Here is a 12769-nt window from a genome sequence, read left to right as displayed (position 1 = left end):
GCATGCGTTTGCCTTGGCCACGCGTATATTGCCTTGCTGCGCGCACTCACTTTGCCTTGACGCGCGCCTCGTGACGCTCCAAAATTCATAATTAATAAACTAGTACTATTATTAAAACTAGTCATAAAACTACATACATTTGTTAAGATACCAAGCACATGCACATTATTATATGTCAAATATAGTAAACTAATTAGTAAAAAAATGCTTAATTTAAATTTAATAAAAATAACAATATTTTATGTAAAAATGATCAAAACTAGGAACTTCCTTACAAGAAAACCTCTCTCTCTCTCTCTCTTACATAGGAAGGGAAGGCTACTCTTCCAAGGGGTGGGCATTGGGTCGGGTTTCATGGTGACGAGGCATGGATATGAAACGAGTTAGAGGCAAGGTGGGGATAGAGTGGAGATGAGTTGGGTTTAAGTCAGGTTTACAGGGACAGGGGCGAGAATGAGTTGGGCTTTATGGGGACAGCGGGGACAAGATTGCGGAGTTGGCAATCCCGTTAGGTTGGGTTCGAGGCTTTAGGTTTTCTTGGATGCAAGTTTTGAGAAATTTGAGTACAACCCTTAGAGAGAGAGAGAGAGAGAGAGAGAGAGAGAGAGAGAGAGAGAGAGAGAGAGAGAGAGAAGAGCTTTTCGTTTTGTGGAGAGTAATAAGAATTCGGGCATCAAAATGTGAACAGCCATAATTGGGTGTGATTTGATGAAGGACGTACGTACATGATGTGAAATGTATTGCATGCAACCCATGCGGTGGACGTCTCATGCGTGTTCAAATGCCCACTATCTTCTCACTCGAATTACTTTTGACCTAATTATGTGCTGATGTAATAAAATATGTTTATAAATATGAATTATCCCAAAGTGGTTTTTTGGGACCTCATGGGCCCACCCCTCAACTCCTCATAAACCTAAAACATTTGATCACGCTCTCAATAATAATGAACAGCCCAAAGCCTGGGCCCGCTCTGGAGATTTAAAAATTACGTCGATCCGTAGAAAAATAAAGAGCCCAACCACTCCTTATCTGTGATCCAACGGCTCATAGTGACCCTCGTAAGGTAGTTAGCCCCACTCCCCCTAAGTTCTATCTGGCGCACAGTGCGCCCTACGCAGAAGCCAGAAAGAATCCGCTAAAAGTAGCTTCCGAAGTCCCCATCGCCTTTTAGGTCCGGTACGGTTCCACGTGTCAGTGTGCTACTCGATATCGTGGCATAGCCAAATCAGCACTTCCTCTGTGGAGCGGTTTGACTTGCCAGGATCGAAATTTTTGCTTGCCTAGGCGTGCGTTACAGCGGAACTATTTTTATCATACACTGAGCTTCGGTGTAATGATCTCCTTCTCCTTTCTCATCCTGTATTTCATTAGGCCGGGCCTCGAGTTTTCTCTCTCATTGTCTGCCGAAAGAGTCAAAAAGCGGTCACCCGTAGAGTCCAATCGATTATTCTCCATAAATTGGGTCAATAAAACAAATCGAAGCTCTGGCTGCCACTTTAATGGTGGATCATCAAAGATCGAAGCCCTAATTTACTATTTCTATCGCCCTTTTTTCTTCCTTTTCGTCAGCCATAAATCGTGGTGACTACAAATCATTGCTCTCTCTGGCCTGTCAGACAAAAGAGAAAAAGTTACGTCCTTGAACTACTGCTGGCAGAATCGATCGAGTCCTCTAAATCGAGGACGGGTCTAGGGTTTATGAAGCGGATCAGCCCGGTGGAGTAATGCGATGCACTGAGAGATGAAGTTTGGATCAGTGAGGGATGGGTTGCGTCTTTGGAAGGGAGGCGTCGGCATCTGCGGGTTCGGAAAAGGAGAGGGGGAAGGACAGGAATTCATCGTCTGTATCGGGCAGGAATGCTCAGGTTTCTGTGCCGAGGGCTGACACTATTGAGGTTCAAAACGGGAACGGTGACAGTCAGAAGAAGGTAGAAAAGACTGACGGGGTTCAGCGGCCACGAGGCGAGCGGAGACGGTCACGGCCAAACCCGAGGCTCAGTAATCCCCCGAAGAATGTACACGGCGAGCAGGTTGCTGCTGGATGGCCTTCTTGGCTCTCCGCCGTTGCAGGCGAGGCCATCAAAGGCTGGACACCACGCCGGGCTGACACTTTCGAGAAGCTAGATAAGGCAAGTTTCCTGTTTTTTCTCATTGTATTTTTAATTTGTAAGTTCTGTGTGTTGTGTTGAGATTATGATCTTTGGGTTTCAGATTGGGCAAGGAACTTACAGCAATGTATACAAAGCTAGAGACACTTTGACAGGCAAAATTGTGGCGTTGAAGAAGGTCAGGTTCGACAATTTGGAGCCGGAGAGTGTGAAATTCATGGCGAGAGAGATTCTTATCCTACGGCGGCTGGATCACCCGAATGTTGTAAAATTAGAGGGCTTGGTCACCTCGAGGATGTCTTGTAGTTTGTACCTTGTGTTTGAATACATGGAGCACGATCTAGCGGGGCTTGCTGCTAGTCCGGGAATTAAGTTCACAGAACCTCAGGTCCGCTCCAGCTTAGGTTATCCAATTGTTTTGGTTTATTTCAGAAAAGAAAGGGCGCTGGTCGCTTATAATTCTTGGCATGGCAGGTAAAATGTTATATGCATCAGTTATTGTCGGGGCTTGAGCACTGTCACAACCAAGGGGTGTTACACCGTGACATTAAGGGTTCGAATCTTCTTCTTGACAATGGTGGGATACTTAAGATTGCGGATTTTGGTTTGGCTTCATTCTTCGATCCACACCACAAGCAGCCCATGACTAGTCGTGTGGTAACACTTTGGTACAGGCCTCCAGAACTCCTTTTGGGGGCTACAGATTATGGTGTAGGTGTGGATCTCTGGAGTGCTGGTTGCATTCTGGCAGAGATGTTGGCTGGAAAGCCAATCATGCCTGGTCGGACAGAGGTAAGTTATGAGATATGCCAATTCTGATTCACCTAGACTGTTGAAAAACTGTGATGGTTATTGATGGCTCCTAGAGACATTCATCCGGTGCAATTTCTATGTTTGTTATAAGCTTTATGATCACTTGAATAGTTGACTTTAAGTGTTTTTTTTTTTTTTTTTTTAGTTTTAACACATTGATAAGAAATTTGATCCTAGACATCCTAGACAATTAAGAGATCCCTGACATTGTTACTCTTCTGAGCGCATCAACTTGCATTAGCTATTAAGTCTCCTTTTAACAGCGTATGGTTGACACATATCTTGAAGGAAAGGAAAAACAGGGGAAAATGGTTGCAAAACATATTGTAGATATCCAACAGCTTCCTTATTAAATCATTTTTTAGGCACAAGTAACTGGTAAGATTTGAAAGCTCAAGTTTCTAGCTATTAAGTTTTCCTGAGGTCATGGGATTCCTTAGCAGTCTCCTGACTTGGGCTCAATGTGCTTTATTGATGTTAGAGTTACCGGCCTTCTCCTATATGTAAATTTTTCAGTTATGAGTAAGATGAACCAAAACCAAATAAATGTGGACTGATTGGAAATTTTTTATTATATATCAAACTTGTACAGTTGCATTTAGGTTTAGGTGATGCAACATAAACTCTCTGATTCCTTAGCATCTTCCGTTAATTAGGTAATACTAAAGTGAACCTACTTGTTTGTTAAATAATACAGACCTAATCCAGTAAATGCATTTCTTATATATAATTCTGACTGCCCAAGTACCTAAGCGACAAGAGGCTATTTTGCAGTCACCATTTTATATGATTTGTATAGATGAGATGCTACTTTTATGGTAACCTTATTTAGGTATTTAGTATCATTTACTGTCTGATGCTTTATTTGTTTATGTAAACATCCCTTTTTATGGGCCATCCACTGTTGTATCTTCTTCGACCATGTTTCAAATAGAAAATTACTGTTAGATGCTGAAAGTTTTTGTACGTGTAATTTCATACAGTTACATTAGAATCTGAAGGAGTATATAGGACACTGGTTATGGAGTGTAGAACTCACTCAACCTTTTGACTCAGAATTAGTGAAACAATGGTTCTGTGAGTTGTATTCCACCTGATTTTTCTTGCTTTTTCTGCGGCCCTGCCTTTTGGACAAGCTAAAAGAGTCATCTCACTCGGTGAATCCACTAAATTCAGACCTTCTGTATGAATATGTTGGGAAGGGGGATGGTTCTAATGAGAAATTGTGAGCTAATTGTTTTTTTTTGTTTTTTTGAATGTTGTAACATATACCCCGGTGGGATTTTGTGAGACTTAAACCCAAAACCTCACACTAACACAACCCCACACTCACTCCCCCCCCCCCCCCCCCCCCCCCCCCCCTCTCTATCCCATGTAGCCATTGAGGCAGAGTCTCAATCCATTTTGAGGTTCTTGTGCTAAAAAAGGAAACACTAAATGGTGGCCCCCTAACTACTTAATAAGACAGATCTTGGAAATCTCTACCTGATTTGTCTGGATAATTAACCTGTATATGTGTTCTCCCTTGACTTCATTCTTTCTAATATAGCTGAAAAAAGCCTTTCAGTTTTTTATTCTGCCTTCTTTGCATCTTTATTGAAAACATCCGAACAGAGCCCAAATGCGGATATTACTCTTTCGGTTTGGCTTGAAAAGAAACAAAACCTTCTATAGCTAGTTTTTTTTTTTAAACGTTCTGTAGCTAGTTAAAGCAATTAAAATTTAGTTTTAAAAACAATATAATTTTCCCCCTTTTTTGCCAGGTGGAGCAACTGCACAAGATATTCAAATTGTGTGGATCTCCTACTGAAGAATACTGGAAGAAGTCAAAGTTGCCTCATGCCACCATATTTAAACCCCAACAACCTTATAAACGGTGCATAGCTGAGACTTTTAAAGATTTTCCTCCATCTTCATTGCCGCTTATTGAAACTCTTCTTGCAATTGACCCTGCTGAACGCAAAGCTGCTTCCGATGCTCTGGGAAGTGAAGTAAGTTTATCACATCATATCTTTGTGGATATTTTCTTTGTAGTATTCTCCTTGCTTCTACTTTAATGTGGTTGAATATTTTAATCTGCAACTTGGCACTGTCTGTTGTTTAAGTAGTTCTTGCCAGTATTGCTCTGTGGTCGAATTGCTAATTAATATGTTGGAATATAATTTTCTGCATCAGTAGGTAGTAGAGATCCTACTTTGATCCATATTGATGCATGAATAAAGTTGTGGCCAGTTCAAAGTCCTTGATGCCTTGAAACATACAAACATTGATAAGTTGGGCTGTTTCTATCTCAAAATGGCTAATGGAGGTAAGAATCCCTTTTCCAATTATTATCCTAGGATCACCTAAGCTTGTAATTGATGTTGGACTATTTTCCCTCAACAACCTATGTAACTCTCAAACTACTGGCTTGAGATGTGAATCAGACATATAGGTCCTAAAATTGTGGGGCTTTTATCCTCTGGCTCTCCCCTTTATGTGCAGGCGTAAATGGACAATCCAACCTAGGATGTGGAGAACATATTCACAAAGGCCATATTGAACAAACTCAGGCCATAATGGAAAAACAGCAGGACTTGAATTCAGTCTGATGATGGTAATTTGGGCAGTTCTATTCAAAGATGATTACTGAAGTAAGGAGCATTCTGGGTAGTCCATCGAAAAATGATTAGCTAAAGTTAGGAAGCTTTTCCCCAGCCCATAACTTGAGGATCATTTAAACCTGTGACGGATCTTCCACAACAACCTCTCGAACTCTTGACTACCTGTTTGAGATTTATAGCACATCTATAGGTTATATAATGGACTTTTAACCATCAACACGTGTAATTGCTTTTTCTAAAACAAATGCCATTATTCTCTGAGGACTTCAGTGACTTAACTTATCAATACGTTGAAGAAAAAGACACTGTAAGCGATGAGAAAAGTAACAGGATAGGCAGCTTGCATACTGTAGAAATAGTATGAAACTTTTTAAACTCTATCATTAGCCTTTGTTGTTTCTTCTTTCTAACCTTTAGAGGTTCTTATGCTTGCAACGTACTTGTTAATTTTACTTGAATGCAAAGGAAGTCTATCAATTCTAACATAATTTAACTTTGTTAGCGGGAATAATTCCAAATAAGTAAAAATAAGGAAAAAAATCTGTGGTTCTTAGTTGGAAAAGACCTCCAAACATGAACCGAGTTTAACATGGTATTAGAGTAGGGTGTTTATTCTTTTAGGTCCTAGCTTGTGCCCCCATTTAATTTGTACCCCATTTATGTTGTCCGTGTCTCAGGCCCATTACCCCTTTTTTTAGGCAAGGACGTTGAAGGGGAGTTCTGGTGAGGAATAATCTGACAGGCTAAAACTTAAGAAAAACTTTGTAGTTATTAGTTGGGAAAAGACCTCACTTGTGCTAGTTATTTTAGGATGATGAATCTGACCCAGCTTAACAAAGTATTTACCTGGAGATTCTGTTTTCTTATGTTGGATTGAATTCCAGTGGTGGATGAAATCTACAGCCACACCAGGCATGACCATGTAAATACCTCAGTCTTAAGTGCTTCTTTTGGATGTTAATGTAAAATCTGTGCCTGTGGAGCCAAAGTGATGCCTGAATCTATCTGATATATATATGCTCCTTCTCCATTTATCCAAAGTTACATTGTACCGAAATTGTTTTACTGGTTTATTTTAACATCTGTGAAGAAAATTTTCAATGGTACTAGACATGTGAGACATTGCAGTGTTGCATATGTTGATTGGTTGCTGCTATTTTCTTATTGGAGAAAACATATCAGAGTTACTAGTTTGTGAATGAATTTGGATTTTGTTCATGTGTATGAAGTTACTCTGTTCAACCTTATGGAGGAGTATGCTGTCCATGCCAAGCTTATCTTTGAAATTGAGGATAAGGGACCTATTGCTGTCCAATTTCTTTCACCCCTTGAAATGAAATTATGGGTATCCCCTTCATTATGCTTAAACTGGAGTAGTGAAGCAGCACGGTGGTTTAAATCGAAGGAATAATAAAGTTGAACTCTTCCTGTAGAGTATGGGAACCTAGATTTCAGCAACAACTTAGAAAACTGCAAGATGGATTCAAGATTAATGGGTAAAACTTGAAAGAGAGAAAGTAGGGTTTCTGTAGCTATTATGAAAAATAACAAATAAAGAAAAAAAACAATGATAAGTTTATCCCAAAGAGAACAAAAACCAGAACTTTATTCAATAGCCAAAGAGTGATTTCTGTGTTACATACGGGGTCTTTTATAGGTATGCAAATCAACAAAATAGAAAACTCCTATGCTGTCCACAATAGGAAATAGACTTTCTAAATCTACTTCTACCTGCTGGAAAAGAAACTCAAAGCAGGAAGCTGTTTCTAACTTAAAGGCTTGCTAACTTTGGGGTACACAAATTCGGAGACAAAGACCCGAACTTAAAACTGGAAACTACCTCTTGAAAAGACTTTCTAATTGAAGTTTTTTAACCAAAACGGCTAGTTACTTGTTTAGTTAAAACTTCTAATTTCAGCATGATTGAAATAGGAAATTGCAACTTAAAGAGACTTTCGAATTAGGATTTTCTATTCTTCGAACTTGAGCCCAAAATAGGTCAGGCCTCTTTAAATTGAGTCTCTTTCTTTCTTCATTTTTTTATAAACATGAGGGATTTGGGGTGATCTCTTATCCTTGGATATTCTTCGGCTAGATCTTTCACATTTAGCTTGTGCTGCATCAAGTAGCTAATAAATGATTGTTTAACATTTTGTGAGAGGTAGTACTATATCTATAGTGCAGTTTTAGTACCACTAACTTTTCTTGTATTTTAGTTGAAACTGTCCACTATATTGTTTTGGACAACTCTATAACCAGTTTTTTTTCTGGTTTAAGGTGTGAACTTCATTTGCTGGCTTTATCTTTGGTATCAGTTCAATAATGACGTTAACTGAAGGCAAGCAAGTCTTCCATGAAGGTTTTTCATTAACTGAACATTAAAATATTTACAGTTACATTCTGTCTCAAATTTCTAGAATATATGATAATGAGTAAAATTCAAGAGGTTATTGTGACAATTTCTGAAACATAGTCGTCTGAGAAAAGCATAGTGGCTTAGTAAGCTTATATTATTAGTATGCAGCTACTTCAAGTTCCTTATTTGATTCTCCACTCTTTTGTGCAAACTGTTCTATACGTTTCCCTCTTCACCGTCATTAGTCATCTCTGCAACTTGTTTCTTTTTCATGAATGTTGCTTCCAAGTGAGAACCTCATTATGAGAATTTCATTCTGTGAGTATTATCTGAGAATTTAAAAATGTAGTTTGTCTGGAAGAAATGAGTGAGACTATGGTTTTGGATTTTTTTTGTATGATACATACTTGAAGTAAGAATAGTTCTAACCATGGATGGAGATTCTCCTCTTTGTATGAGAAGGGCAACATGTCACATCTTCTAAGCAAGATGTGATAGGTATTGAAAGATCCAATAAAAACTGTGATGAGATGTTGTAAATCTCATTTGACAAGATATGGATAACCCAGTTTGCAGAAATTCTAACAGAGAGGAAGAGATTATTGATCATCTCCTTCTCCTTTGTTCGTTTGCACAAGACATGGGGCTATTCCTCTGCTAGTTTTGGATTAGTTTATGTTTCCCATCATCAGTGACAAATTTTTCTTAGCTGAAACTGATTTCCAATTTCCTAAGTTGGGTAAAGTTGTGTGTTGAGCTTGCATATCTTTCATTCCATGGCATATATAAGGTGTATAATAAGATGTTTAATAATAAGTGCACACCTTTAGATGTAGTTGAGGAGATTTTGCATGCATCAATTTCATGTCTTGGTCTGTTGGATGATATTAAAGAATTCTTTGGTCTGTTGTAGGCATATTGTCAACCTTTTCCATCATTGGCATGTGGATATTCAATAGTGAATTCCTCCAAAAATTGGGTCACCAAAGTTTAACTTTGATGGTTGTTGAGGAAACCTGGGTCCAGGAGGATGTGGTGGTGTCTTTAGGGATTCAATTGCTGAATATGTGATGCATATTCAGTACATCTTGGCTTTGTTGATTCTAGTGAGGCAGAAATCATATATGTGGATTGAAAGCATTCAAACAAAAATTTTCTTGTTGTCTCATTGTTGAAAGTGTTTCATCTAATGTCAATAGTTGGTGTTTGAAGAATAATGAACCTCCATAAGGGAAGCCACATTTATGAAGAGATATCTGCTATTTCTGAACATATTTCTGTTTTTTGGCCTCATGTACTAAATTCTGCAAATTATTTAGCAGACAAGCTTGCCAAAGAGGGGGTTGCTCTGCAACATCTTGCCGTTCATGATCATCCTCTGTATCAGTCACTTTGTTAATAAAACCACTCTGTATTCAAAACAAAAAATATTTACATTAATGCCAAACCTTTTTTCTGATGTTTTCATACTCCAATTAACAAGGGAGTAGTAGAATCCCTTTTCATGGTTGTCTTCCATGTGAGAATCCTTGAATCTTGATCTCTGGACAAGCTTTGCCTAGTAGTAGAAATATGACACCAGTGCTGCACTTAAGCAAAGTATGAATGAATGCTTACTCCTATTAAAAATTGTGATAGTGCCACTGTTTTGTCTGTGTATGCTGAAGCAATTATAGAAAATTCTGTTGATGATCGTTTAATCTTTTGGTACTTAGTGATGTCTTTTATCCTTGGTTTGCAGTAGATGTTTCTCTTCACCATTTTTGTCTGTATTGCAGTTCTTCACAACAAATCCTTACGCCTGTGATCCGTCAACCCTTCCTCAGTATCCACCAAGCAAAGAGATGGATGCTAAACTGAGAGATGAAGAGGCTAGAAGGTATGTATCCTTTTCTCTTTGGATGTTGCTTGGATTGTTTTTTGACAGCGTGATATCTAACCCAGTGAATACTACAGTAACAACTGAAAGCATGCAAGACCTCCTTCATTAAAAACTTAAATATCATATGTTACAATGGAAATGATATACTCTAGTAATTTTCTATGCATATAATTTATTATAAAATTATAGATTTACATATAACTTATTATAAAAAAATAAAGATCCCCTATAGCAATATTTTATTACAACATCACGAAAATACCCTTTTATCTCATTATTCAAATGCACATATAATAAATTAAAATATGATAATACCCTTCGAGTAATTTTTGTTAATACAAAATTAATAAAGATATACTCTAAACCTCAGTATATGAAAATTATTAATTTAAAAATGATAAAATACCCTTTTTACATTCTCCCTGCATATAAATTAATATAAAATGACAAACATACTCCTGTACCAATTTTTTTATTGAGAAGTAATAAAGCTCTTCTTTTTAAATGAGAAAATAACAAAACTAAGGACAATATCGTAATCCCCTCCAGAAGATTAAGGTCCACTTAAACTCAAAAGAGAGCAAGGATCAGGTTTCTGTAAGATGGGCCCACATTGTTATTTGCCTGATTTCTCCTGAAGGATCAATTGGCATTGAGACTTTTGAAGGCAGGGGACCAAATGAGCTCAATAATGTCAAGTCTTTGATCGAGATTATTTTTCAATGTGGTATGCCCCTAAGAAAATTGTGACTCGCTTGAGTTGATTCAAAGGAGAGCAAGGATCAAGTTTATATTAGGTGGCCCACATTCTCATTGGTCTAATTTCTCCTGAAGGACCTTCTTATTATATGGCAAGCCCCAATTATCGGTCTTTTTGGTACTGCTACCAAGCATGTTTGTCCACTATGGCCTGGCATTAGTGGCTAAGATTTGTCTGACATGGAGAAATCCAATGAGAAGAAGGGGAAATATGGAACAAACATCTTGAGGTGTTGCTTGTGAGTGAAATATGTAATGGATAGGATTTGAGCGATGTTTTTTCTTTGTTTGGCTGTTGGATGAGGATGAAAGGTGAATAGGATTCTTAAACTGAGAGGACGAGAGGATGAAGATGGAGGAGCCTGAATGGTAAAACTTTTGGGTTAGTTTTTACTTAGACTCAATTGGTTTCTTAATGAGTATCCTTTAAGAAACAGATTGAATTCGGCTTTTACTTAATGGGTTGACAAGAATTGGTTTCAACCCATTTGACATCCTGTGCGGGCTATTTCAGTTTATGGATTAATTTTTGTTCAATAAAGTGAGGGTTTCAATTTTTTTGTTATCTTTATTAAACAAAAATTTGTTTAAAAATTAAGGATCTCATGGTTATGCAAGTTGCTTTTAATCATTTTCTTAACTTATCACATACGCTGTTCCATTGTTATTATTTATAACCTTCTGAGTCAGTTTGAAAATTTTGAATTGATTGACTTGATTGATAGACTTACTACTTATTTATGTTATTTAAATGTTATGGTTGTTTAGGCTGAGAGCAGCTGGTGGTAGAGCTAATGGGGATGGTGTAAAGAAGGCTCGAGGACGAGAACGACCTGCAAGAGCAATTCCTGCACCAGAAGCTAATGCTGAACTTCAAGCTAATCTTGATGTAAGTTGATTCTTATCTCCCATGTATTTGTCTATGGATATGAGTTACTGTGGGAATAGTAGATTTTTGCGCTTCTATGATCTTACTGATTGTGGTGGTTTTATCTTTTTTTACATCACAGAGAAGGCGTATAATTACACATGCAAATGCAAAGAGCAAGAGTGAAAAATTTCCTCCCCCGCACCAGGATGGAGCACTTGGCTTTCCTTTTGGATCTTCTCATCACATGGAGACCTTTGATCCTCCAGAAGTTCCGTTTAGTACCAACTTCACCTATCAGAAAGGCCCTATTACAACTTGGTCAGGGCCTTTGGTGGACTCTGCTAGTGTAGGTCCTCCACGACGAAAGAAACAGAATGCTAGTGATGCCCGTGGACTATCAAAACAAAAGCAGGGAGCAAAGGATGGACAGAAGGAGAAGGGGGGAGTCCGGATTAAAGGGTAGAAAGCATTCCGTTAGTCACACCGACTTGGTTAATGTGGTGAGTCAAAAATCGTTTTTCTTGTTCATTCCATTTGTTGTTCCATTTTTTGGACGGCAAGCCTTTATTTGTAGGCTCAAATAGTAGATTATTTCATGGTTTGTATATTTTAATTTTGGTTTCCATTTGTTTCTAGCATTGAAACTGAATACTGATTAGGTTAATGAGATCTAATAAATATGTCACGCAATTTCTCTCACACTATTTGTATCTATTTGCATCTATCTGGGCCTCTGATTATGTCCCGATTTTTGTTCCTCAGAAATGGGAATACTTCACTAGCACTTAAGTTGGTGCTCTCCATCAATCTAAAGCTAGTCAATCAGATTCTGCCGGAGGCACTGAGTTGATCGTTTAGTTTCTGCCTAAAGCAGAGGAAAACATCTTACGTAAATGCAGTAGAATATCCTCTTAGCGGTTATCAGGTTTATTGGCAGACCTGTTCACGGTTAAGCGAATGCCACCCGATGTTGATGTATACACATTAATGTCCAAAAACATCTTTTTCATCACTTTTACCTCATTGAAAAAGCCTTTCAACTTCATAATCTTTTACTTTTCAGAAATAAACTAGATCATAAGTCATTTAAATGTATTTTTTGCGGATACTCCAAGAATAAAAAAAGGTTATGTGTTATAATTTTTTCTTTCATAAGATCTTTGTTTCTACTGGATGTTACAGTTTTTCAGGACTAACCTTTTCACTCCAAAGGGTTTTTCTCCATTAGGTTCTGAAGTTTTTGCAGGTATGTCAAGAACGGTTAAACTGTTGGATCATCGCATTCAATAGCCACATGATCACACATTAGACCAGTTGGTACAAGTTTTTTCCTCTCTAGTGGCCAATCAATCACTTGCCCTGTCATTTGATTAT

General features: G+C 38.1%; 1 protein-coding gene across 2 annotated transcripts; it reads left to right on the top strand.

The window, feature by feature from the left end:
* Positions 1–1369: 1369 nt before the first annotated feature.
* Positions 1370–12493, top strand: LOC137958479 (probable serine/threonine-protein kinase At1g54610). 2 transcript variants are annotated; one of them, XM_068805523.1, is made up of 8 exons: positions 1370–2132; positions 2215–2499; positions 2586–2903; positions 4688–4915; positions 9662–9762; positions 11293–11413; positions 11535–11895; positions 12158–12493. In XM_068805523.1, the coding sequence occupies exons 1-7, from the start codon at positions 1767–1769 to the stop codon at positions 11856–11858; spliced, it is 1743 nt and encodes a 580-aa protein (XP_068661624.1). In that variant the 5' UTR covers positions 1370–1766; the 3' UTR covers positions 11859–11895; positions 12158–12493. The 2 variants fall into 2 exon arrangements, with proteins under 2 accessions (XP_068661624.1, XP_068661623.1); XM_068805522.1 differs by lacking the exon at positions 12158–12493 and having other exon boundaries at positions 11535–12094.
* The last annotated feature ends 276 nt before the right edge of the window (positions 12494–12769 follow it).

The sequence above is a fragment of the Aristolochia californica genome, unplaced genomic scaffold (genome assembly GCF_029961685.1).
Source record: "Aristolochia californica isolate CCGP_79_NKW_82.1479 unplaced genomic scaffold, dmAriCali1.0.hap1 SCAF_3, whole genome shotgun sequence".
Taxonomy (NCBI): domain Eukaryota; kingdom Viridiplantae; phylum Streptophyta; class Magnoliopsida; order Piperales; family Aristolochiaceae; genus Aristolochia; species Aristolochia californica.
This window is presented reverse-complemented; position numbering and strand designations above follow the sequence as displayed.